Source organism: Elephas maximus, chromosome 24, assembly GCF_024166365.1.
Source record: "Elephas maximus indicus isolate mEleMax1 chromosome 24, mEleMax1 primary haplotype, whole genome shotgun sequence".
Taxonomy (NCBI): Eukaryota; Metazoa; Chordata; class Mammalia; order Proboscidea; family Elephantidae; genus Elephas; species Elephas maximus.
Genome location: NC_064842.1, coordinates 39,272,766 through 39,299,593, shown reverse-complemented (window position 1 = coordinate 39,299,593; position 26,828 = coordinate 39,272,766). Strand labels below are relative to the sequence as shown.

The 26,828-nt window shown below is 41.7% G+C and overlaps 1 protein-coding gene across 1 annotated transcript in view; it reads right to left on the bottom strand.

Annotated features, from left to right (window-relative positions):
- PAPPA2 (pappalysin 2) overlaps window positions 1–26,828 on the bottom strand; it is a 342,051-nt gene that overhangs the window by 96,217 nt on the left and 219,006 nt on the right. The window contains exons 15-17 of the mRNA XM_049868523.1: window positions 13,011–13,182; window positions 8,813–8,990; window positions 6,884–7,097 (exon numbers count right to left, since the gene is read on the bottom strand). Of these exons, the coding sequence (XP_049724480.1) occupies window positions 6,884–7,097; window positions 8,813–8,990; window positions 13,011–13,182 (564 nt within the window). The remainder of the gene's footprint in view (window positions 1–6,883; window positions 7,098–8,812; window positions 8,991–13,010; window positions 13,183–26,828) is intronic.

Below are 26,828 nucleotides of genomic sequence, written 5' to 3'. Positions count from 1 at the left end.
ACACTTAATTGTGCTCATGAGGAACCTGTCCATAGACCAAGAGGCAGTTGTTCAAGTAGAACAAGGGGATACTGCATGGCTTAAAGTCAGGAAAAGTGTGTATTGGGGTTGTATTATTTCACCATACCTATTCGATCCATATGCTTAGCAAATAATCTGAGAAGCACTTATCGATGAAGATCAAAGACTACAGCCTTCAGTATGGATTGCAACTCAATATAAAAATCCTCACAACTGGACCAATAAGCAACATCATGATAAACGGAGAAAAGATTGAGGTTGTCAAGGATCTCATTTTACTTTGATCCACAATCAACGCCCATGGAAACAGCAGTCAAGAAATCAAATGACCCATTACGCTGGGCAAATCTGCCACAAAAGACCTCTTTTCAAAGTGTTAAAAAGCAAAGATGTTACTTTGAGTACTAAGGTGTGCCTGATCCAAGCCATGGTGTTTTCAACTGCCTCATATTCATACAAATGCTGGACAATGAATAAGTAAGACCAAAGAAAAATTGACACCTTTGAACTATGGCATTGACAAAGAATCTTGAATATACTGTGGACTGCCAGAAGAATGAACCAATTTGTCTTGGAAGAAGTACAGCCAGAGAGCTCCTTAGAAGAAAGGATGGTGAGAGTTTGTCTCAAGTACTTTGGACACGTCATCAGGAGGGACTAGTTCCTGGAGACGGACATCTTGTTTGGTAAAGCAGAGGGTCAGCAAAGAAGAGAAAGACCCTCAACGAGATGGACTGACACAGTGGCTGCAACAATGGGCTCAAGCATAGTGATGATTGTGGGATTGGCACAGGACCTGGCAATGTTTCGTTCTGTCGTACATGGGGTCACGATGAGTTGAAACCGACACGAGGGCATCTAACAACAACAACCCCCATACAAATTACTACAATCCACCTTTTACAGTTCATAGTTGGTTATTTTATGTTTAAATGTTAAGTCATTTATATAATTATGAAAAGTGAAAAAAAACTTAGAAAATACAAAGAAGCAGAAAAAGAAATGTTATATTATCTAAAAGCCTACTACCTAGAGATTGTATATTATATATTGGAGAAGAAGACTGAATATACCATGGACTGCCAAAAGGACAAACAAATCTGCCTTGGAAGAAGTACAATCAGAACGCTCCTTAGAAGCAAGGATAGGGAGGCTGTGTCTTACATACTTGGGACATGTCATCAGGAGAAATCAGTTCCTGGAGAAAGACATCATGCTTGGAAAAGTACAGAGTCAACAGTAAAGAGGAAGACCTTCAACAAGATGGACTGACACAGTGGCTACAACAACAGTCTCAAGCATAACAACAATAGTGAGCGTGGCGCAAGAACTGGCAATGTCTTATTCTGTGGTACATAGAATCGCTGTGAGTCAGGACCAACTCGATGGCACCTAACACAACAGAGATTATGATTATTAATATGAAATGTTATTTCTTTCCAGTTATTGAAAAAGAGTGGTACAAATACAGTTTTAATATAGAAAGTAGGATTATATCATTTATAACAATTAGTATCTTGGTTTTTTTCCACTAAACATTGCAGCATGAATATTTTCTTATTTTTTAATATTTTTCCAAATGTCTTTAGTGGACGCAGGGTATTTCTTCACATGGCTGTACCATATTATGAGTATTTATTTTTGTTTCATTGATTTTTCTGTTTGTCCTCCAATATCTGTCTATCCTCCTACCCAATTTCCCTTTGGGGAACACATGGGGCTTAGTGATGCTGACTCCACCTGTGACTCCAAGATGGGAGTCCTTGACCCAGACCTAAGCAAGTCAGGTCATTGTATTTCCCTGTCCTCAGGGACTAGACTCAGAGTGGGCAGCACCAACCCATGCCTTAAGAAGGGAAAAGGAATCCAAGGGACCAAGCGGAAAGTGACCACCTGCAGTCCATGCCTCCTTCTAGACTACATTTCAGGTACCTAGAAACCTGAAATTCCGTGCCCAACTATCCTCCAAACCCACTTCCAGGGCCTGCACAGGCCTCTTGCCTGTCTTTCCTCTTGAGGCCGAATTGCACCACTGGTGTACACACCCCTAAGTCCAAGGAATAAGGGACAGTTGTTTTCCATGCAAATACACGGAGTTTGGGGTAAGGGGTGACATGTCCACATGTGCACACGTAAGACCCCTTTTACTATAGGAGGAAGCTGGAGGGTAGAAAGTTACAGAGTAGAATATTCCAAACAATCTAGGATTCTAAATTTGAACCTGGCCTTCTAGGTTATCATAAAGGGCATATTTATCAGCTAGGGGGTCAGAACAAATTTTATTTAAGAGTTTTAGAATTTGTTTTATAACTTTTAAGTATTTAGACTTAGATATGTGGGCCTCCTTTGTACTCTTGCCCTCAGCCTGTTTTCTTTATGCTATTTTGGGTCAAGTTTTGTCACAACAGAGAGTCTTAATTAATAGAGTACCACATTTTATATCACTATGACCCTAATATATTTTAATTTATTTTTACATTTTTATTGTCCAAATTAAACTCAAAATCTTAAATTCTTCACAATTCTGAAAGGCTACAGAAATTAAAACCCAACCAGAAAGTTCTTAATAAACAAAAAAAACTTCTCACATTTAACTTGATACCTATTATAACTATACTTGTAATTTTATCACAAAACTGCATGTTAAATTTCATAAGCTTCACAGTATAAGATGAGAGAATGGATAGTACAGAAAGATTGGCAGAAATTTGGAAGTGTAATAAGGGTAATTCATCACCTGGCTGTCAATTTGTCATACTGTGGTGGCTTGTGTGTTGTTATGATGCTTGAAGCTATGCCACCAGTATTCCAAATACCAACAGGGTCACTCATGGGGGGACAGACAGGTTTTAGTGGAGATTCTAGACTAACACAGACTAGGAGGAAAGACCTGGCCATCTACTTCTGAAAATTAGCCATTAAAAACCCTATAAATCACAACAGAATATTGTGTAATATTGTCCTAGAAGATGTAAAAAAAAAAGATGTAGGTACTTAAAATACACAATACCTACAATAATAGGCTCAAGCATATCAACAATTGTGAAGATGGTGTAGGACCAGGCAACTTTTCATTCTGTTATACATAAGGTTGCCATGAGTCAGAGCTGACTGAACAGCACCTAACTGAGAAATTGTAGTTAATTGATAAATGAGATACTTTGATGCATACATATGGAAGATATCTATGAACTTATCTACTCTAGGAAACCCTGATGGCATAGTGGTTAAGTGCTACAGGTGCTAACCAAAAGGTCAGCAGTTCAAATCCACCAGCCCTCCTTGGAAACCCTGTGGGGCAGTTCTACTCTGTCCTGTAGGGTTGCTATGAGTTGGAATCGACTCGACAGCAACGTTTTTTTTAATTTTTTTTAACTCTAGATGTTTCATATGTATATATATAACCCATTCCTGTCAAGTCGATTCCGACTCATAACAACCCTATAGGACAGAATAGAACTGCCCCATAGGGTTTCCAAGGAGCACTTGGTGGATTTGAACTGCCGACCTTTTGGTTAGCAGCCGTGTGGCTCTTAACCACTATGCAACCAGGGTTTTCCATTGCTGTTGAGTCAATTCCGACTTACAGCGACCCTATAGGACAGAGTAGAGCTGCCCCACAGGGTTTCCAAGGAGCAGATGGCTGGTGGATTCCAACTGTGGACCTTTTGGTTAGCAGCCGAGCTCTTAACCACTGTACCATCAGGGCTCCTACTTCTTATGAGTGAGATTATATAACACTTGTCTTTTTGTGACTTATTGTACTCAGCATAATATTTTCAAGGTTCATCCATGTTATAGCATGTATCAGGACATGTTTATTATGGCTATCAGGGTTGGATGGGAAGGAGGGAAAAAGAGAACTCTTTGCTTAGGGGACACTGAGCTTCTGTTAAGAGTGATGACAAAATTTAGAAACAGATAACGGTGATGGTTAAGCAACATGATAAACATGTTGTTGACCTAACACGACACAGTAGAACTGTCCGATAGGGTTTTCTAGACTGTAATCTTTACAGGAGCAGATGACCAGGTCATTTCTCCCAAAGAGCCACTGGGTGGGTTTGAATCGCCAACTTTTTGGTTAGCAGCTGACCGCTTAACCACTGTGCAACCATAATGTCACAGAATGGTACATGTGAAGAATGTCGAAATGCTCATATGCTTTGTTACATATATATTTACCACAATGCAAGAAAAGTATTATCTAGCATTTACACTGAACTTCATAGTTTATAAAATGCGTTCAGTGGATTCCCTGATTTCAGCCCCCAAACAAGACTGTAGGATAGAAGTAATTACTACCACCACATCATAGATGCCCAAACTGAGACGCATAACAGAGTATATTGACCAGAGCCATGCAAACAAGTTATGAATCTAGCCACGAGGCCTTTTTTTTTTTTTCCCCTCACTACACTGAACACTCCATCTGGATTGATTTTCCTGCCTGCTTTTCTCAGTTTCTTCTCTTCTCTGCCTGTATGTCCTAGAAAGAACTTCAGGGCCCCATTTGTACAGTGCTGGGCTCTCTCCGCCATGCGAATAACGAGGCTGACATAGTTCCTTGGGTAAACACGAGCAAGAAGTGACAGTGATTTACGCTCGACGTGCAAACTTCTGATTACCAGTCAGCGGCCTGCTATGTAAACAGGTGTGGACTAAGATTTAATCAGTTTACACAGTGCTGTAAATAATTTAATCTCTTCTCAGCATGGTGCTTGCGAGTGTAAATGTTTAAGCCAGAACTGATGCCGACATTGTGATGCAAGTGTCCAGTTTCTCAGCCAGGAAAGCTGGGTGGATGAATGGCCCTTGAGTGCCCCTTCCTGGGGAGCGGGAGGCCGGCTTTGGAGGGACAGGGCTGAGGCAGAAACGCCAGAGTTCTGGGCGAAAGCTTCGCTGTTCCCAACGCGACACTCAGGCGTGGGGCCCGGAAGCTGGTGATCATCTCTGATCATCTCCCTATCCTTAATATCTCCTGGCCCTGAATCTTTTCTATCACCCTCAACTGTCCTTCACTGCGCTGTTCTGCAGATATCTGAGTGGGCTGCCGGTGAGTGGAAAGGGAGGCAATAAGAGAGTGAAGAAAGCAAAAACATAGCCGCCTTCAGGCTAGCTGTAATAACATTTTTACTTGGAGATTACCTGAGCACTCATGGTGTTACCTGTCACTGGGTGCCTATGCAAATGGCTCCTAGATCATGTTAAAATCACATGCAAATGTGCTCTGAGTTGTCTGAAACTGTTTACTACACTCCGTAGGGTCCACCGAACCAAAGCGTGTGAATTTTTCATGGGCTTTCTTTGTTCAAGCTCTAGTCAGCTTGCTCTTTCCTTGGACGGAAAGTGTGGGAGGAGGCCTGCCCTTCCCTGTCCAAGTGTGAGCCCCAGCTTTCTCCGGAGTAAAGGCCCTGACTGAGGAAACCTTGGCTCTATCAGCCCCATATTAAGATGTCTGGGGATCAATTAGCAGAGGGGCAAGTATAAGCCAGAGAGTCAGTTTCCCGATCTTTTGCCTCCTTAGAGAATTCTAGCTTACAAGCAAAGTTTGTATCCCCTGGCATCCTTAGTAATACCATGGCTGCCATTTTGTTTGCTCAAAAAAAAAAAAAAAAGAATAAACCTACTATGGTCAGGCTTTGTACTAAGTCCTGGGATAAGACATGAATTTGATTTACTCCTGTTTTTTTTTTTTTTTTTTTTTTTACGTAGTTCATGGCAGGGGAAGAATAGATATTATTTACTGAATGTGAGGAGCCCTGGTGGTGCAGTGGTAAAGAGCTCGGATGCTAAGCAAACGGTTGGCAGTTCAAATCTACCAGCCGCTCCTTGGAAACCGTATGGAGCAGTTCTACTCTATCCTATAAGGTAGCTATGAGTCAGAATCAACTCAATAGCAACAGGCTTGGAGTTCCGGTTTTACTGAATGTGAGAGGCTTCTTTTTCTTAAAGCTACCATTTATTGAACAATTGGCACACAGCTGGTACCGGGATGGATATGCGTATCTTACTGACTCCTCAAATCAACACTCTGATGTGGGCATTATCATCAATTTACAGACCCACAGAGTTGATAAAAGGGTGGCAGGGATGCGAATCCCAGCATGAGTCTCTTCAAAGCCCTTTCTCTAAATTATGTTGCAAAGCTTTGTGGTTTCAGAAGCCACAGCAGGCTTCAGAAGAGGGCACTCCTGGTTTCTGGGTCTAGGAGGGTACACACAGCATCCCTGTCAGAAACAAAGTCCAGAAAGAGGAAGCAGAAAGGCTGCAGCTAAATTGTATTGAATATGTTTTACATGTATTAATTCATCTAGCCCCTACATCAGCCCTTGGAGGGAGATATTATTATTGTTCCCATCTTACAGATGAGAAAACTGAGGCAGAGGAAGACTTTCCAGCATTCTACAGATAATGTGTCTGAACGTGGGGCAACACCATGAAGTTTACCCCAGAGTCTGCAAGGCGTACTGATGAGGATGTCCAGCATAGGCCTGGATTTATGTGACATTTACAAGATGTGTGAAGCTCCTAACATCTTACTTTGAAGTAAAACAACTATTATGAAAGTTTTTTTTTCTTTTCTTTTCTTTAAAGCACCTAAGTGAGACTGAGGAATCTCCTGTAAAGAGAGGCTATCTTTACAGAAAGCACACCTGTTCACCTGCTTGTCATGACTGGGGAATAAACCTTTGCAGATGAAGAGAGATTATACAGAAAAACCAAGGAAACAAGCCACAAAGCACCCAGAAGGTCTTAATATTATTTCTACAGCTATGTTTCTGGGATTTGCAAAGGAAGGAACAGGAGCAACGTGTGAGGGTAGATAGGACTGCAAGGTCAGAAAAACAGTTCAACTTACTTCTTGACTTTACTCTCCGCACTTTCTACCACGTAGTAGCCCGGTTTGCATTCGTATCTGCAGACAGAACCCACATCATGGTTGCCCTGCAGGCAGTGAGGCAGGAGCAAGTTGGCGTTGGGGACAACAGGGGGAGCATCACACTCCAACTTGCAGTAGACTTCTGGAAGGGACCAGAGCCCATCTTCAAGACAGGTCAACCATGGGTTCAGTCCTGACTCCAGGAAAGAGAAGCACGGCATGCTTAGAACACAGAGCCCAAAAATACAACAACGGTATAACGATAGAAGAAAAAACAAAAACCTATCAACATACTGCCAAAGAACAAGTCACATTATTCTTTTGCTGGGCTACTTCTCTAAAATCTCAGGTCAAATGTTTACCCTCTGTCTTTTCATCCACAGAGCATCCAGTGTGGCCTCCTAGACAGAATAAACCAAAAAACAAAACCGGCTGCTGTCCAGTCGATTCTGACCCATGGCGACTCCATGTGTGCCGAGTAGAACCGTGCTCCATGGGGCTTTCAGGGCTGTGAACTTTAGGAAGCAGACAGCCAGGACTTTCTTTCGAGGCACCTCTGGATGGAGTTCATACAGCCAACCTTTTGCTTAGTAGTCAAATGAGTACTTAATTGTTTGCGCTACCCAGGGACTCCCATCCTAACAACAAAAAAAAAAAAAATTTTTTTTTTTTTTTTTAAAGAGGTCGGATAAATATTTCTTGACCTGATTTTTGAGAGAAGGGCTACCAGCCAAGTCATTATCTCCCTTCCTACCTACAATAATAAAAACATAGCAGTGACAATATCATGGAAAGCATTGTAATAATGGCAGAGGGCACTTTTATAGTGCTTATTATATGCTAGGCCCTGTTCTAAAGCATTTTACATGTTTAAATTGTATAAACTTCAAACCTCAAACAATCCTGTGAAATAGATACTGTTATTATCCCCCATTTTGCAGATGAGGAAATTGGGGTTAGGTAACTTGCCCAAGCTAGTAAGGAGCAGAGTCAAGTTGGAACCAAGGCAATTTGGATCTGGAAGTTCTGTGCTTAAACACTACACCATATGCCTCAGTGTACAGTATAATTCAAGCTTCCTCAAACAGTAATCCATTAAAAAAAAGAAAAAAAAATTTTTTTTTTTTTAATAGACTGCCCATAATAGCAGACCTACTACATGAGAATCTCTCAGAGTTAAGGCTGAGGAATCTGTCTTTGTAACAAGCCTCCTGCTGGACACACCAGAGCCCGAGAACTCTTGGTGAAGCAAAAAGCAAGGTGTGGGGTCAGTTAGGGCAGGTTCTGTCCCATCTTCATTTCTTTCTAGCAGTACCCAAAAACTCATTGTCACTGAGTTGATTCTGATTCACAGCAACCTTGTAGGACAGAGTAGAACTGTCTCATAGGGTTTCCAAAGCTGTAAATTTTTACAGAAGGAGACTGCCACATCTTTCTTCCATGAAGCAGCTGGTGGATTCAAACCACTGAACTTTTGGTTAGCAGCTGAGCACCTCATCATTCTGCCACCAGGGCTCCTTACTAGCAGTGTGGCCAAGGACAAATTATATACCTGTTTTCTCATTTATCAAATGGAACTAACAACACTTTGTTTTTAGAATAAAAATTCTAAGTAACAAATGTGCATGATAAATGGTACTTTGATTGTTAATATTATCAGAACAACTGTATTAGTTGGCTTGGCTCCAGGATGCATACAATCAATTAAAGAGAGAAGGAAAGACTGTTTCTTTCACTGATAATGTCCTGAGCCAGTGCATTCTTCCAGATTTTGAGGAATGGTTTTGCCCTTTTGGGACTTCGCTGCTGTTATCAGAGGAGGGTGGTACAGCAGAACAAATGGGAGGGGCACCAAAGCAGGAATGAATAAAAAGGACTTGCGTCCAGTTTCTGTTGGCCAGACAGTACCTTGAAGCTTGGCTGGTGGGACACAGGAGATTGAGCAGCGTTTGAGAAAGCCCGTTCCTTCCAAGCAGGAAAAGTTTGCGTAGTTCACCAAAGACTGGTCCGGAATGCCGCAGTCCAGGGGCACGCAGCTCACAGCCCGGTCCCAGTGCCCAGAGGAACACGTGAGCAGAATTTCCTTCTAGAAACAGAATTTCCTATGTCAAGGTCACATAGAAAGGCCTATCTACATAGTATACAGGCTTTAGAAGAACTCCAGAGATTATCTGTACAAACATTTAAAACAGGTGAAATTATTTTGTCTGTCTCCTTTTTGGTGCCGTATTGTTTTAATATCTAGTCTTACAATAACCAGTTGCCCTTGAGTCAATTTCGATCCATGGCAATCCCATGTATGTGTATCAGAGTAGAACTGTGGTCCATATGGTTTTCAATGGCTGATTTTTTGGAAGTAGATTGCCAGGCCTTTCTCCCAAGGTATCTCGGGGTGAACTCGAATCTTCAACCTTTTGATTAACGGCTGAGCACATGAACTGTTTGCACCACCTAGCGACTCCTAGTCTAACAATACCAAGGTATAATGCTGATGGAATGTAAAAGAATCATTCAATGGACAGGCTCCTCCAGTCCAACTCAGTTAGATGCCCTCCATTTGCTCCACTAGGTCTGTTATCTACCCTTTTCCATCCTGCTCTGGGCCCAGAGATGCTGGCCTGTGAGGAATTCATGCCTTTGGCTTGTGCTGAGTTCAGGCCCCGGGACGCACTGGCAGGATATTGGTGTGGGAGGGAGTATAGGGAGGCTGGGGAGCTTGTTTCCCTGGGGAGTTGCTACAAGCTGGCTGCGTCCTTTGATGGCCTTCTCCACACAGCTCCTGCTTTTTCTGTGGGTTCTGCTAACTGCTCCCATGCTCATTCTTTCAGACCTAGAAGTGATCACAGAGACCCTTTGCCCTGGGATACTGCACCATCTCCCTGTAATTTCCCCGTACCCTGACTACACCTTTATAAATAGCCCCTTTATTAACTTTTCCTTGGATTACTCACATTTGAGCATGCCATCCATTTCCTGCTAGGACCCTCACTGGTAAGCCAACTGATAATGCTACTGGGGAAAAAAAAAACTTCCACTGAGAATGATGCATAGTATCTAAGATCTGCTGGGAGTTCATGCAGACAAGGCCCCTTGAAAACCTTGTGGAAATCAGAAAGATTCTAGCCATTTCCCTACCATTTTCAGCAGGTTAGCCCTAGACTTGTTGTTGTTGTTAGGTGCTGTCAAGTTGATTTCAATTCATAGTGACCCCATGTGACAAAGTAGAACTGCCCCACAGGGTTTTCTAGGCCGTAATGTTTATGAGAGCAGATCAGCCAGGTCTTTGTCCCGTGGAGTCAGTGAGTTCTAACCACTCATTCTTTCAGTTACAGGTTGACAATTTAACCATTTGCATCACCAGGGCTCTTGCTTCTAGAATACATCACCGTTAATTAAATGGACAAACATTTACTGAGCACTTAGAAGGGCCAGGTCCTGTACTAGGATTGGATAAACCACATGCCCCGAAGGAGATAAAAACCTACAGAGTGACAAAACACATGTTCGAACAGTGGCTCAGAAAATGTCCTAAGGAGGAAGAGTGTAAAGAAAGGGAAAGAGGAAGAGAGGAAAGGAGGTAAAGAAAGAAAACGCAAAACATATTTTTATTTGTTATATCCTACCTTTACCCCCTTCTATAATGATTTGAGAGAATACAATAAAAAGAATGTAAACAATAAAATCGAAGTAGAAAACTGAGATCAAGGAGAAAGAAAACATAAATATAGGAAAATCAAACACTATAATATCATCCGTGCTGTTGTGTGGAAGTAAAACTGCACTCTGGGAATTGGAGGGGCTGCCCCTCCTTGGGCAGGGAGGTAAAGAGTTCAGGTCAAGTTTCACAGAGTATGTAGCTCTGCAACAGGCCTTTGAAAGATGACTAGGACTTCCTAGAAGCCAGAAGCAGGCAGGAGGAGAAGGTGCTCAGGGTGAGGGGAGAAGGGGAACAGAATGAGCAGGACCTAGGAACCTGTGAGCTCACGGCTTGTTTGGGAAAAAGCACACTAGTCACTTTAGCCACTGGGTTACCAAAGCCCAAAGTCAGCGAGAGGAGATTCTGCCGCCAAGCCAGCATTCCCACCAGGAGACCACAGTGGCTCCAAAGCCAAAGGTAAAATGACTGGTGAAAGCACCTGTCCCCCCCTGACACCAGCTCCTGGCTGGTGGCTCCTCCAGGCTTCCCAGTGTTTTTCTATTGCCTGCCAGAGGGACCCAGTTGAAGCCAGACACATTTTTCTGTTTAGCTTCAGTTCTTGTGTCAACAAAAAGCAATTATCCCCACTGTCTTGTGATCACGAGCCGGGATTGTATAATTTCCTTAATGGGGCCAGTCACAGGTGACAGGGGCTGTCAGCTGACCCCACCAGACGGTTGGCAAAGAATGAGCCCCCCACCTTCTTCCTCCCAATCCAGATTCTGCCCCTTCCACACTGATCACAGCCTGGAAGTCTGGTTCAAACCACAATGATCCACACATCATTGAAAGAATGTCTCTCAAACTCTGCATATATTGGATTTTCTCCTTGCTTTATTAGGTACTGTCTGTTTCGTGTTGAGTTTCCTAATTTTAATGCCTTGCTAACATTGACTTTCCTTCTCTTTCTGTCATTAACTCTCTTTACCTGTCACATCAGTGAATTCAGTCTCTATCTCCTTTTCTTTTTTTCTTTCTTTTTTCATTCTTTTTGTCTCTTTCCTAGTATGAATATACCTTTATTTGGGCTAAGATGGGTTAAGAACAGGTGATAAGGGCTCAGCCTTTCTGACCAAAGTAATTGACGGCATCATTAGACCAAAAGCTGGTGCCTCAGGACATGTTGTATCTGTTTGTCTAGGCAGAACCTGAAATCAAAGATTATGTCTTTAATACTGAGCTTTTTTGGTTAAGGGTGAGCTACAAAACTGGGAATGGATAATGGTGATAGTCGCATAACATGATGAATGCAATTAATGACACTAAAGTGTACATATGAAACATCTTCAAATGGCAAATGTTTTGCGACATCCATATTTACCACAATTAAAACAAACAAAAAAAATGAGTGTAACTTCTGACCATCTCTAAGCAAGTGAAATTCTCCCACGGCTTCATAACTTGTTAAGGAGTCAGTTGGTACAAAATGAAAAAGCATTCCAATCTTCCAAGCCATTGACACCTAGCTGACCAATCACGCTTCCACTCTGCCCATGATACCGCAACTTTGTGATTCTCTCCTCAGGCACCATTCATTACCTTTTGTCTAGGGCGTTTTTGTCTCATCAAATGATGGTGTTTTTTACCAGTGGATTTCAAGTTTAAAATTCCCCTGTAGAGTACTGTAAGCTCTTTAAAAGAAAGATGGAAAATGAAATTCCTAGCTGGGAATACATTGTCATGCTCAGAATAATATTAGCTAAGAGTTTAGAGTGCTATGTACCTATCATTTTACTAGCAGCTTTATGTACCTATCATTTTACTAGAAGCTTTCTTATTTTTTCCAGTAGTCATCATCAGATCTTAATGAGATAAATACTTCTGTTTTAATCATTTTATAAAAGTTGAAATAAGCTTAAAGAGGTTAATTTTGTGTTATTTTTTGTTTGAAGGGACAAACCTAGTATGTAATGGAGCCAAAATTTCATTCCAAATCTGTCTTCCAAATCTGCTAGTAGAAATTGGGGAATTTGAACCAAAGCTAGTAACAGATTTAATGCTTTTGGGGAGAAAATCAGGCTCTCCTTCCCAGCCATTTTATAGGAGGGCTGCGGGGCTGGACAGTGAACCACAGATAAGCTGACTGAAACCTCTCTTCTCTGCAAATCGTAGGCATGTCTAAACTGTGACATTCTCATCTTGAGGCAAAAGCGGGGACCATAATTTCTGATAGGGAGATAAAAACAAGGAAGCAGAATACAGTAAGCCCTTCCCTAGCTAATTGGAATTGCACATGCTCTTATATACCCTGCATTTCTATAAAACCTGCTCATCCTTGCTTGTTAGGGTCCTCCTTTTTTCTTTCAAATAATTTAAAAACACCTGTCCTTCTCCAACCCAGCCAGGAGAAGAGCATGAGTAGCTCTCTTACCAGGAACTTGGTCCTGTTGACCATGGACTCCGACTCACCTGCATGGGCTTGAGGTACTGCCCGTTCCTGGCCTGAAGGGCAAAACCCCGTTCACAGGTGACCGCGCACTTCATGTGACCTGGGCCACCAGAGGTACAATTCACCACATCCATGTGATCAAGCAGCAATGGAGCACAGCTGCCCTGCTCCCCACAAGGCTGATGGACACAGCTGGGAAGGATAGAAACAGAAGCATCTTAGGGCTGGCTCTGAACCAACAGCCAGGCAGCAGGAGTGATTTCATAGCTCCCTCTGGGAAGTGCCTCTAAACCAGAGAGAATAACTGTTCTCCAAAATCTATGCTGAACTCTCCGCCTTCTATATATTTTCTGAAACCATGCAGCATAGTAAACATGCACAGTGGTAACCAACTTCCTGTGACTCTCCCAGGAGGAACTAGATTTAGGTGATGGGATGAGGTGGGGGAGTGGATTCTGAGAGTCCTGTACAGTTCCAGAAATTAATTGATCAGGGAGTAATAGTTGAAATATCTGACAACTAGTACTGCTGGGTCCCAAAGAATCAGAACAGACCCAGAACAAATTTTAGGAGCTGAATCGTGGAGGCCCCTGTCTGGGTCAGGCATTAACCTTTTATTTGTTTGATCATAAGGCGGTTCCAGGGGGCCCTGTATGAAGGGCCTGGGTGTCTGGGATGGCAGAAAAGGCAGCATCTATTTACTGATAAGGAGTACTGGTAGCACAGTGGTTAAGTGCTTGGCTGCTAACAGAAAGGTCGGCGATTCGAACTCACCAGGCACTCTGTGGTAGAAAGATGTGGCAGTCTGCTTCTATAAAGACTGCAGCCTTGGAAACCCTAGGGGGCAGTTCTACTCTGTCCTATAGGGTTGCTATGAGTCAGAATTTGACTTGACAGCAGCGGGTTCGGTTTTTGATTTACTGATGAGTAAGGATAATTTTAACAACTGGCGCAGCCACAGAAGTACATGACATTGAGAATCAGCACTGGCTGATCAGAATTTGAGCCCAGGGTAGGCAGAGGAAACTCACAGATGCCTTGCATTGTGTTAGGTGCACCCAGAGACATCACCTCAAGCAAAGGAGAAGTGCTGCCAGGATTGCTGGGACCAATCAACCAGGAAAAGGAGAGATGTATAAACTCCCCAGAGTTCAGAGAGACTCAGCGTGGAGTCCGCTTAGATTGGAACCGCAACAAGGATATGATGGAGCAAGAAGTGGGCCACCCTCTTACCAAGGCAGAACCACAGAGGTCAAAAATTAGAGCATTGGCCCCAGGCTGTCTAGGTGTGAATCCCAGCTCCACCATTTACTAGTTGGGTGATTTGGGGCAAGTTAACCATTCTCCAGTGTATTAGCTTATTCCCGGTGAGATATGGATAATGACTGTACACACCTCAGAGTCAGGGCAAAGTGATTTAATTCATGTGAGGCATGCAGAACAGTGCCCGGCACATAAATGTGCTCCACAAATGTTAACTATTGTTAATATTGGAGACCTTGGGAGTGATGAACTAGGTTTAGGCAGCCTCAAGCAGTCTAAATGCATAGATTTCAAATTAGTTTAAAGTTATATTCCCTAAAGGGAATTTTGAACACAATAAGTTCCTCCCACTTTCCTAATTTTTAAATTGATATGGAAAAGATTTTGTTAGAAGTTTAAATTGTTGCAAAGGATGGAATACTAGCATACTGCAAACACTGACATTAAAATAAAGCTGCTGGGTCACTTTAGAAATCTCTTCAGTGGAACCTAAGCTATCCTGGTGATGTTACATCCACCATTACCCATTTTAAAAATATGTGAACAGTAAAAGATTCAAGCCATCCAAAGAGTTTGCATCTTACCTTTTTCTCTTTGAATTTGTATTTTCATTCCATTTACACTACAGAATTTTATCTTAATGGACTATATTTTTATGCCTAGAAGTCTTTAACTGATCATTCTAGCATGTTCTTTCAGAACAAAATTTAAAGTGTTAGAATTTTTCTTCAGGGTTGATTTATCATCAAAATTATTATTAGTTCACAAGTGATTAAAACAACATTAAAATATTTCATGTTTTCATCAGTGATCATTAGCTATAAGAAATAAAATACCATTGGAAATTCATCTTTTAACGAGATGTTTGGAATCTTTTTTTCCCCCAATTAATTCATGCATCCATGAGTGGACATTACTTATTGCTAGAATAAGATATGGTTCAACATCAATTCTATTTGTGTTTTTATAAATACAAAGCTGGGAAAACCTTTCCCCATTAATAAATAGAGGGTAACGAAGAGCCTTGTGTTGTAACGATGTTCCTTAATTCTTCAACCCTTTCAAGTTTCTCAAATATTGTTTTCTCTCCTCCCCTCATAGCTAGTTCCGTGGATTGAACAAAGAAAATGTTTGGGAGCCTGAAGACTTTAAAACTGACTCACAGGAATTTCTGTAAATCATGCACAACCTCTGGATGCATAATCCTTAAGGTTACATCCTTGAACTTCTTCTCTGTCTTGTTTGGCTCCATTGTGCCTCTCTTTCACTTTTGTTTGCACTCTTGCTCTTTTTTCTTCTCCCTCTCTCTCTCTCTTGTTCTTATTGCCTTTGACAAGGAGACTTTAGTGTCAGTCCTCATATAATTCCCAGCTTGGCCACCTAGAAGCTGGTGACCATAAGAAAATTCCTTAATCAACCCAAGTACTCAATTCCACCATTAATAAAAGGGGACAGCGATGCATCTACTTTATGAGGCTGTTGTAAGGATTATATGGTAATGCTTTTAAACACCTGGAAGAAAGGAAGGAATCTCTGGGTGGAGAAAGGTTGAAAGTTCAAATCTACCCAGAGTCATCTCGAAAGAAAGCCTGGCAATCTACTTCCAAAAAACTCAGCTGTTGAAAACCCTACAGAGCATAGTTCTATTCTGACATCCATGGAGTCGCCATGTGTTGGAGTCAATTCTATGGCAACTGATTCGGTTTTTGGTTAGCAGAGAATAAAAATACAGTAAATATTAGTTGCCATATCAACAGGTGTTGCTTTTGTTACTTTCACCCACTCCCATTGCCTCATCTGCCACCTCTGCTGATATATCCCTTGCCTATAATCCATTTCTGAGGTCTCCTTCTCCCTCCCTTCATTTCCAAACATTACCTAACTCTCTCTCTTAGTGGATCCGCTGTATTCAAAATCAAGCACATCATCTCCCAATGCCCTTGCAAATGTGTTTGAGCATCTGTCTTCATGGCTTGTGTGAAGGGAGACACCACATTTACAGTCCACCTTGATGAACCTTGGGCTCCTCTTAAACTTTTTCTCTCCCCACCTGCCAGGCTCTGGGCTAGACCAGCCTACAGAGCTCACAGCAGGAGTGATTCCTGTGTCCCTCCACTTCCTGTCATTCATGCTCAGTCATCTTACCCAAGACCATTGCTTTGCAGTTGGGCCTTTCTATGAAGTCTACTAACTGATGTACCCAGTCATGTTTCTTTCCATTACAGTCAATTCCACAACTCTAGGCTTGGCTAAGGAGCCCTGGTGGCACAATGGTTAAATGCTCTGCTGCTAACTAAAAAGTAAGCAGTTCAACCCACCAGCTGCTCTGTAGGAGAAAAGACCTGGTGATCTACCTGCTCCCATAAAGATTACAGCATAGGAAACTGTATAGGGCAGCTCTGCTCTGTCCTATAGGGTAGCTATGAGTCAGAATCCACTTGACGGCACACAAAAACAAGGCTTGGCTATCTTCCTAAGTAGACCATCTTGTTATCACTAAACTGCAAGCTCCATGGAGGTAGACCTGTGTTTTTATTCATTTCTGTATCCCCAGTGCCAATAACAATGCCTGTCACATAATAAGCTCTTTATAAACATTAGCTAAATGAATGGACTCGTGATTATTCTGACAGAAGAAGTCTTCTCTGCATCCCCATCATCTACTGAATTAAATACAAATTCCCTGCTCTGGTATTCAAGGCCTTCTATAATTGAGTCTCCTTTTATGTCCAGAATCAGGCATACTACTAGTACCAGTACTAGTGTAATTGATTGTGAATCATTGCAACTCCATGTGTGGCAGAGTAGAACTATGCTCCACAGGGTTTTCAGTGGCTGATTTTTCAGAAGTAGACTGCCAGACCTCTGGGTGGACTTAAACTGCCAACCTTTTGGTTAGCAGTCAAATGCTTCTGGGTTCGAATCTCATCTCTGCTACTTTGGGCTGTGTGAACCTGGGCAATTTACCTTGAGAAGCTGAAGTTCCCTCAGATGTACCTCAAGAGACAGTTGTTGTGAAGATTATAAAAAATAAAAAAAATTATGTGAAGTGTTAGTACGGTGCCTAGCACACAATAGGAACTCAAAAAATGAAAGCTATTGTTATTAATCTTTCCTACGACTCCACTGCCAATTGCTCACTGTCATGGATTGAATTATGCCTCCCAAAAATATCTGTCAACTTGGCTAGGTCATGATTCCCTTGTATGATTGTCTGCCATTTTATCATCTGATGTGATTTCCCTATGTGTTGTAAATTCTATCACTATGATATAATAAGGTGGATTAGCGGCAGTTATACTGATGAGATCTACAAGATTAGATAGTGTCTTAAGCCAATCTCTTTTGAGATATAAAAGACAAAAGTGAGCAGAAAGACACAGGGACCTCATACCACCAAAAAAGCAGTGCCAGGGACAGAGCGTGTCCTTCGGACCTGAGGTTCCTACATTGAGATGCTCCCAGACCAAGGGAAGACTGATGATAAGGACCTTCCTCCAGAGCCAACAGAGAGAGAAAGCCTTCCCCTGGAGCTGACAACCTGAATTTGGACTTGTAGCCTACTAGACAGTGAGAGAATAAATTTCGCTTTGTTAAAACCATCCACTTGTGGTATTTTTGTTTTAGCAGCACTAGATGACCAAGACACCCAGGTTCCACCCACAGTGGCCTGTCCACTGTTTGCCACACATATCTTTTGGTTTTCCCACTTCTGTACCTTTACTCAATTTGTTGAGATTTCTAAAAGGCCTCCCTTCCCTAAGAATTCCCTCCAGATAGCTCCCTCCTTTGATCCTCCCAGTTGAATTTCAAAAATAACTCCCCTTTTTACAATTCTCTCACTTTGTCTTCTGTCATGCTCAATTATGCATTTGTTTTTTTTTTTTTTTTGTTTATTCCTTGGTTCGTTCATTTACTCATTCATTCACTCATCCTTTTATCAACTAGGCAACTGGTATATGAGTATCTCTTAAATGTTCAATTCTCTAGCTAGATTATGAACTTCTTAAAGACAAATACTCTTACCCACTTTTATATTTACCATACCCCTTGTTATAGTAGACAAAATAATTATTTCCTGAATTAAATTTGTTCATATTATCGACAACAAGGTAAGTCAGAGACTATCAAAATGGGAACTCTGTTAAATTTTTAAATGATACATGAGAATCAGAAATACAAATATTTCATTCTCAGACAAGGATTTAACCATCATTCCTTCATTCATTAATAGACGTTTACTGAGCACTTACTGTTTGCAAGGCACTGGTCTGAGTACTGAGGATATAATGAGCCATGCCCTTAAAGAACTAAGTCTAGCGTAAATTATAGTCTAGTCCAAGAGACTAATAGGATAAATTTAATGTAGCATTATCTTGTTCTTGATGCTGTTGCCAGTGCTGCTAAATATTAGCCAAAATGACTACTATGAATCTTGTCATCGTTAATTTGCTCTGTTTGCCCTTGAATTGTGTTAATGATCAATGATTTTTTCAAAGGGTTGGGCAATAAGAAAGTGGAAAATAAAATGTCATTGAATATGCACACATTGAAATAATTGAGAGCTGATTAAAAGCACTGATCTGAACATGTTAAGTTTCTGCCCCCCCCCCCCCAATCTTGTGCCTATAGGATTTAAATCATGTCAGTGGCATTTTCGTTTCTTTTTCATGTGTTTGTTAGGGACTGAATGGAGAGATTGGAGTTGAGTAGTATAAAGCAAACTTATATACTTTGTTAAGCTCTGGTTATTCCCTATCATGATGTGGTGCCCTCAGGCTCACTTCATGGAGCCTGATGGGTTAGAAATATATGAATTGTGGGGAGATTGCTAATTGGCAGCATGGATTCCCCCAATCCCGTGCTGATAATTGGATATGTAACACAGGAAATAAATCTTTGTCTCTGAGTCTTTATTCAACTTATTTAGATAAGGGAGCTAAAACCTACCTATCCTCCATGGGATGCAATCAGAACACCTCATTTAGGAATGCTAAAGAATTCCAATCTCCATAGATGTTATATGTCCTTGAGGCCCACAGAACATAATATTTTCTTCAGTGTGTTGAGCAGTAAGTACTAGAAAACAGAGGCTCATTAACAGCTCTGTTCATGTCAGCTCATTGCCAAGAAATTAATGTGAACTAGCATGTGCTGTTTTTCAGTGGCTCCATCCAATTAATCCGTGTCATCATTGAGACAAATATGTGCTGAGACAAAACACAGAACAAATACTCTGAATGAGCTTCCTTCCATCAAGATGAGGTTCCATTAATCACTGTTGCTATGACGACAAGTGTGCGAAGTCCAGCCAGCACTGGCAGCAAGGGAAGCATAGTGAGACAGGGGAGCATACAAGAGGGGGAAAGTGGAATGAAATGAGACCAAAAAGAAAGCACCATACCCAGACCTGTTTATGAAGTGAGAAATGGTTTTAGGGCAGCTGCTGCAAATTCTTTCACTAGCTTATATTTCCATTTGCTTCCTTTTTAAGGAATTTGTTTTATGAGCACGGTGTTTGTCAGGTCGTTAGTTTCAGATGGCATCTGGTACCAATTGTAGACTTCTCCCCTTGTACCTCAACCCAAACCCCCTCCTGTGTTTCTCTTCTACTACAAACACTGCTTCTCTGAGCAAAGTTATTGCGTTCTCCATTTTCCCACCCTTCCAATATGTTCTCCTTTCTACCTAATGCCACATAAGCTCTGCTATCATAATGATAATGCTAGTAGTAAAAGTAATTACTTTTAAAACTTCTCAAAAGCTTTCTTCATATGGTCTTTGGACAAACGTTAATGAAAGTGGCAGGAGGGAAGCCATATAATGCTCCAGAGGGTGGGATGTTAGGTATTTATCTTGGTTTGACATACAAGGAAACTAAAGCTATTTGGAGATTGGCTGGAGGCCACACAAGTCAGAAGAAAATCCTGGGCCTGCACCTCAGAGCCTTCACTCTCAGGGCCAGCCGAGACCACGAGGCCATCTCCTGAGGGACAGGGTTGTTTTCCTGTTGTTTTCTTTTGACAAAGCAGTCTAGGCCAGAGTAAGCCAAGAAACTCTTCAGCAGGATAGGTTGGGAAAAAGTATACTGTATGTTTTATTTTAAACTATAGCAAACTAAATTGACAATATTTGTCCAATCACCACTCTTTCCAAGGTGCTGCATGTGTTTCCTCCTTTGGCATCACCTCCTCGCCCTTCCACCCATTTTTTCCAGACTGTCTCCGATACCCATCACAATGTATTTTTGGGTAAAGATGTGATGAACCCATTGAGCTGTGATTCACAGGTATTTCCATTTTAATGGGGACAAAGTTTTAAGCCAAAGGAATGAGTTTTTTCATGGTGGAATTTTAAGTCAGTAGGCTGGAAGAAGAAGCATGTCAGGCCCTTAGAAATCACACTATGTAGATATGGCTACCTCCCCATATGAATTGTCCCCGATTCTAGCTTTGCTTTTTACCTCTTCCACTTCTTTTATAGGCCTTCATTCTCTCTGTCTTCTGATCCTTATTGCCCAAAGTCATTTTGTTTGAGAGATTTAAGAAATGCTTTCTACCCCTACAAAACATATTTTAACCCTGGGCTCTTCTCTTCAAAATGTATATAATCTACTCATAGATATACCAGCATGATCCTAGCACTATCTCATCATAGGGATGCACATGTCTTTTCTTGGATGGGTCTGTGATGATTCTGTATTTTTGCGCAGTTCCATACAATAGTGGTCCTCATGTGTCATAAGGCAGGCTTTCTCAGCTCTTGCTCTGCCTTAGACTACTTATCTGGGGAGCTTTAAAAAATATGTAGATAACCGGGTTTTGCCCCCTAGGGATTTTGATTCTGTAGTCCTGGAGTGAAATCTGTGATTTTTGTTGTTTGTTTTTATTGTTGCAAAAATATGTATAGACAACATTTTCTAATGCAACATTTGCATCTGTGATGTTTTTAAGTTTCCATGATTTTCATGTCCACCAGGAGTGAAATTCAATGCCATAAAGATCTGATTATATGCAATCTGAAAGATATGTCAATAAATTCCACAGGCCAGGACTATGAAACAGCAAGGTTGATTCCAGAAGGAGGAACTGGTCCCAATGTTTAACTATTATGCTTTAATAAATTAATCACAAATTATCACCTAGAAGCCACAGGGTATATCAAAAGCATAAAACATTTGCCCTGTTCTGAAGAAACTTTGAACACAGCTGAAGAGAGAAAATAATAAAACCATGTGCCACTGATTATAAATATACATGGCTGTTTCTGAGAAAGCTTCATTGTGGGATTTATTCACCCTCATTGAAAGACAGGATATGGAAAGGGAAAAGGGGACGTGGAGAATACTCCTGAAAAGTCACTTCCAAGTCTTTACAAACAGAACACATGGAAAGGTAGCACTCTCAAAACCTGGGCAAAAACACCATTTGCTCCCTACCACTGTGAAAAAGAGGAAGACCCTCAACAAGATGGATTGACGCAGCGGCTCCAAAAATGGGCTCAAGCATAACAATGATTGTGAGGATGGCGCAGGACCTAGCGGCATTTCGTTCTGTGGTACATAGGGTCACTATGAGTCAGAACTGACTCGACAGCACCTAACAACAACTGTGAACTAAATAAATTTCAGTATACACCAAACTCAAACACCTGCTGCTGCCTAGTCAATTCCAACTCACAGTGACTCTATAGAACAGAGTAGAGCTGCCCCATAGGGTTTCCAAGGCTGTAATCTTTATAGGAGTAGACTGCCACATCCCTATCCCACAGTTCAGCTAGTGGGTTCAAATCGCCAAGCTTTAGGTTAGCAGCGGAGTACTTAACCGCTGTACCACCAGGACTCTTTTCAGTACGGTATATGCAGAGCAGCCGTACCACTTAACCACTACACCACCAGGGTTTCCATTAAATTCTATCTAGCAGATTTAACAGAACCCTATATTGAAAGGGGAGCCCTGGTGGTGCAGTGGTTAAGAGTTTAGCTACTAACCAAGAGGTCGGCAATTTGAAGCCATCAACCACTCCTTGGAAACCCTATGGGGCTGTTCTACTCTGTCCTACAGGTCTCTATGAGTCAGAATTGACTCAATGGCAATGGGTGAGGTTTTGTTTTTTGTTTTTTGGTTCTATATTGAAAGGAGTCATCATCTCCATCTGAAGACAGATTCAAGGGCAAGTTCACAAAGTCTTCCTATACCTTTCAGCGTTTAGTGAGGGACAGGGTAAGGCTGATACCAGGCAACAGACATCATTCTCTGATGACAGAGTGTCAGGCCCACTAATAAACCTTCTATGAGCTGTCCCCAGGGAATGCCAAACCTGATACCTCTTTTGATTTTTTTTTTTTTTCTTTTCATTTCCTGATGCTGCTACAGGGAAGTTGTCATAGCTTACAGCCTAGGTCTACCCGCGAGAAGCTAGCCAGCTCCTGATGAATGGGCAAGGTCCTGGCCGTTCTACCCATAGCTGCCCTGAAGCTTTGTGCCAATGTTGCCCTGAGTGTACAAGCCACTCTGGAGGAATTTCAGAAGGCCATGACAACATTCCAGGGTTAATCAGAATCTATAGTGAAACCTTTGTTTCTCCCAGGTGAGAGTCAATGGAAGATTATAGGTTTAAGACCCTATTTCCATAATGTGACTACTGCGGGGTGAGGAAGACCTTTAACAACCATCAGCACATTTCAGAGGAAACCACAGCTTGCTAAAAGTGAGATGGACTTGAAAGGTAATTTACCCCAAATTCCTCATATTAGAGAGAGGTAACTGAGCCCAAAAAGAATGATATGATATTCCAGAACTTTCTACCTCACTAAAACTGCAATGCACACCAAAGAAGCATTTAACTGGGCTTTAGAACAAACTCAAAATCAGGATGGCATCAGCTTTGGTAAAACTAAACTCATTGCCTTTGAGTCAATTCCAACTCATAGTGACCCTATAGGACAGGGTAGAACTGTCCCACAGGGTTTCCAAGGCTGTTATCTTTACGGAAGCAGGCTGGCACATCTTTCTCCCACAGAATGGTAGGTGGGCTCAAACTGCTGACCTTTCGGTTAGCAGTTGAGTGCTTGACTAACGCTCCAGTAGCACTTACGAATTATTATAAAAGTCAGTGTCCTACCCTCCATCAGTCATCCAGAAAATACTGACTACAACTTGATATCTAGAATCTAGGTTACTCCAGGAGAAACTATGGCATCTGCACCACTCTTTTTCAGCAACAGCATGGTGTGATGGAGAAGTAGTAGATTAAGACCCATGTGGCCTGGGTTCTGGTCTTGGCTTGCCCTTGCTTAGCTCTATGACCCTGGAGCAAGTCTCTTAACCACTCTGGCCCTCAGCTTGCAAATTTGTAAAATGACAGGGTAGAACTAGGTTCTTTGGAAGGTCCCTTCCAGATCTAACATGGTATTTGATTTCATAGATGAGGTGATGGTGGTATTTAGTGGGAGTACAGAAAACCCAACAATGGGCAGGATGTGGTGGAGAACCCAAGCAAGCATTTCTCATAAGCTTTCCTACCCGGTATAAATTTTCACTTATTGTCCCAATGTTTCTGTTGTTAAGTTAAACAAAATATTGCAATTCATTTATTCAAGAAATGTCACCATTGACTAAATAGCACTCCCCATGTTTTCTCTAGAAATAGCTCTTTAAAGGTTAACTAGTAAAACAGGATCAGATTTCTCTCCATTTCCCCACTGTGTTTTATTGATTCCTATTGAAAAAAGACGGTGTGGGCTAAGAAGGAATGTATGCTCAGGTTTTGGCAGCAGATGGGAGTAGGATGTACAGAATTTAGAGTGGACTGGAAGAGATGGAGACCTTGTTAACTTCCCACCACCAACTGCAAAATCAAATGCAACAGCAACATTCATTCTTAAAGGAGTTTGCAATTTCTCCAAAGCAATACAAAAAAAAAAAAAAGGTCTCTACTCTGGCTGCCCAGTCTCCCTCATTCTCACCTCTGGCTCCATGTTTACTCTGTACAACAGGAACCAGATGAAATGTTTTTTTTTTTTTTTTTTTATTGTATCATATACATCAGAGCATATGTATTTTTTTTTTTCAGCCTCCTTAGGCTGGTGTTTTACGGAAAAACCATACCAACTGGGAAGGAAAAATTAATTCAAGTTCTCCTGTGAAGATTCACATCTGAGGGAAACAGAGGAATCTCAGCAGTAATTTTGATTTCTCCCTCAAATGGCAGAGAAATGAAGAGTGATTGCACCAAGCCGACCTCTCCTTCCATTTCTGCATGCTGGGAAAGTAGAGGTTCCCCTGCTCCTCACTTTAAATCTCATCACAGAGATTGGCCTCTGAGAATAGCCTGGTCATGAGATCTCTATCTCATCCTAAAATGTGACCTATTTGTAAATTCAGGACTGGACTCTGGTGACCCCAGAACTGGATAACTTGCTTCACTCATTTCTAATTCTCGGTACAGCTTTTACCATGCCTGGTTCCAAATGCCCCCTGTCCTTATAAAGAGAAACATATTTTCATCACACAGCCAAAAGTACTCCCTTTCAAAAGCCTTGTCTCACCAAATTTCAGAACCCATGATTTTAATGTAGATTATAAAATATGTGGAATACCAGAGGAAGAGTCAAAACAATTGCTGGCTAGTACACAGAGAATGTGCTTCCTAGCACTTGCCCAGGGAAGTACAATCACCAATTTGAAAAAAGAAAAGAAATATATACCAATATGCGCTTTTCTTTTTCCAATTTGCAAAGACAGTAACCATCTCCACGTGGGGCATTTGCTAATGAGGAATTATCACTGGAGCCGTCCAAATGTCTGCACTGCTGACTCCCCCTTGCCTACTATTCATCCCTGGGCACCAATTAAACTATTAATTTGGGAGTGACACTTCCCCAGCCCCATTCACAGACTGAGCCGGGGGAATTGTGAAATACATGGAGTTAAGTGTGGGAATAATACAGTCCCGTGAACAAAGTTTAATGGGCAGGAGATTCTAACCATCATTTCTATAACACTATCTATAGGGCAGAAGAAGGCGTCATACCTAACCTATGAGTAAGTTGAGGTCTTGAGGATTTACAATCAGCACCTCAAATGAATCTAAAATTCACAAACAGAAATAGAATATTAAATATTTGCTAGGTACTTTTGGGACTCTCCTTCTCCCCTCTTGGCTTCCTTTCACTGTAAAGTTTTTGGACTCCCCAACAGAAGCTACACATTGTTTCCATCATCTTCTAATCCCAGATTGTGCCAATTCTTGGTTGACATCAGATTTGGGGTATTAGTCTCTTCTCCTTTGCTCCTCCTAGCACTCCCCAACCTTGCAACATCAATGGCCCATTTGCTTACGGAGAAAAGAAGAGCCAAAGAAGGGAAAATCATGTGGTGAGACTGGATGATTCAGCCAAAAGTGACAGAGAGGGGTCTGGACATCGGGCTTGCCGCCACTCCAATCACCAGCCTTCCTCTGCCTCCAAGGTTGCGTCTACACTCACAGAACCAGACGCGACCTGAGTGTCATTCCAACCAGAGCTTATAGTCAAATTAGTCAATAGCATCTGTCTACTTGGCAGACTGGTACAATGACAGAACCCTGGAAATAATTGATTTGTTTTTATTTTGTATGCTTACTCCACCAGCTGCCATGAATACAAACCATGACAGAGCCAGCCTTGAGCAAAATTGGGAAACAGGCAACATTTTCAATTCACCCCTCTTTTCAGCACCACTTTCTCTCTCTTAGATGAGGCAACTGAGCCCCCAAAAAGGACATAACTGAGGTAACTGAGCCCATCAGAGACTTCCTGATACCTACGCTAAGTTGTATCTCAGCAGGGCCCTAGTCTACTTTTGAACTGTCAAGGTCCATAAGAGAATGCTTCTGGTATAAATAGCTGATCAAGACTTAAAACATTTCTACTTCCCTCAGAGTTAAGAGATCTCTTAAGATTGTCAAGACTTGAAGAAAATGATTCCTAATGGTGGAATTTCAGACATTGTGATAAGTCACTGGGGAGCCTTTATTTTGAAACAAGCCCGTTCCATGGAGGTGGAGGCCAAACCCAATTCTTCCTAAGGCTGATTTTACCTGTTGTTAGCTTTTGATTGAAAGCTGCCACCCAATCGATTCTCAGAATGTCTTCCACTAAGGAAATCTCAGACAAGGTGATATTTTAACCAAAGCTATTTTTAGGATAATCTTAGCCATGCTTCAATAAACCCCAAATGAGACCAAGTCTATGGCCTTTTTTTCTTTTCCTCTATGACCCCATGAGAACAAACAGTTGAAAAGACAAATACTTCACCAGGTCCCCTCCCCCAAAAGCAAACGTGTTGTCCACCAAGCCAACCATCATCAGCCAGGGGAGCCAGAATTCTCTTCAGGGGGTTCTTCTTCCCTCTTATTTCGTGGACAAATCATTCTGGGGAAAGGAAGTTAGGCAACAAATCTAGGGAACAATTGAACAGCTATAATTCCTTCCTTGCTTACAAGAAACTGGGCAGAAACAAAAACAAATTCAGCGTTAATTTGCTAAACTGCTTTGGGAACGAAGATAATCAAATGAGTAGAAAAGCAATACA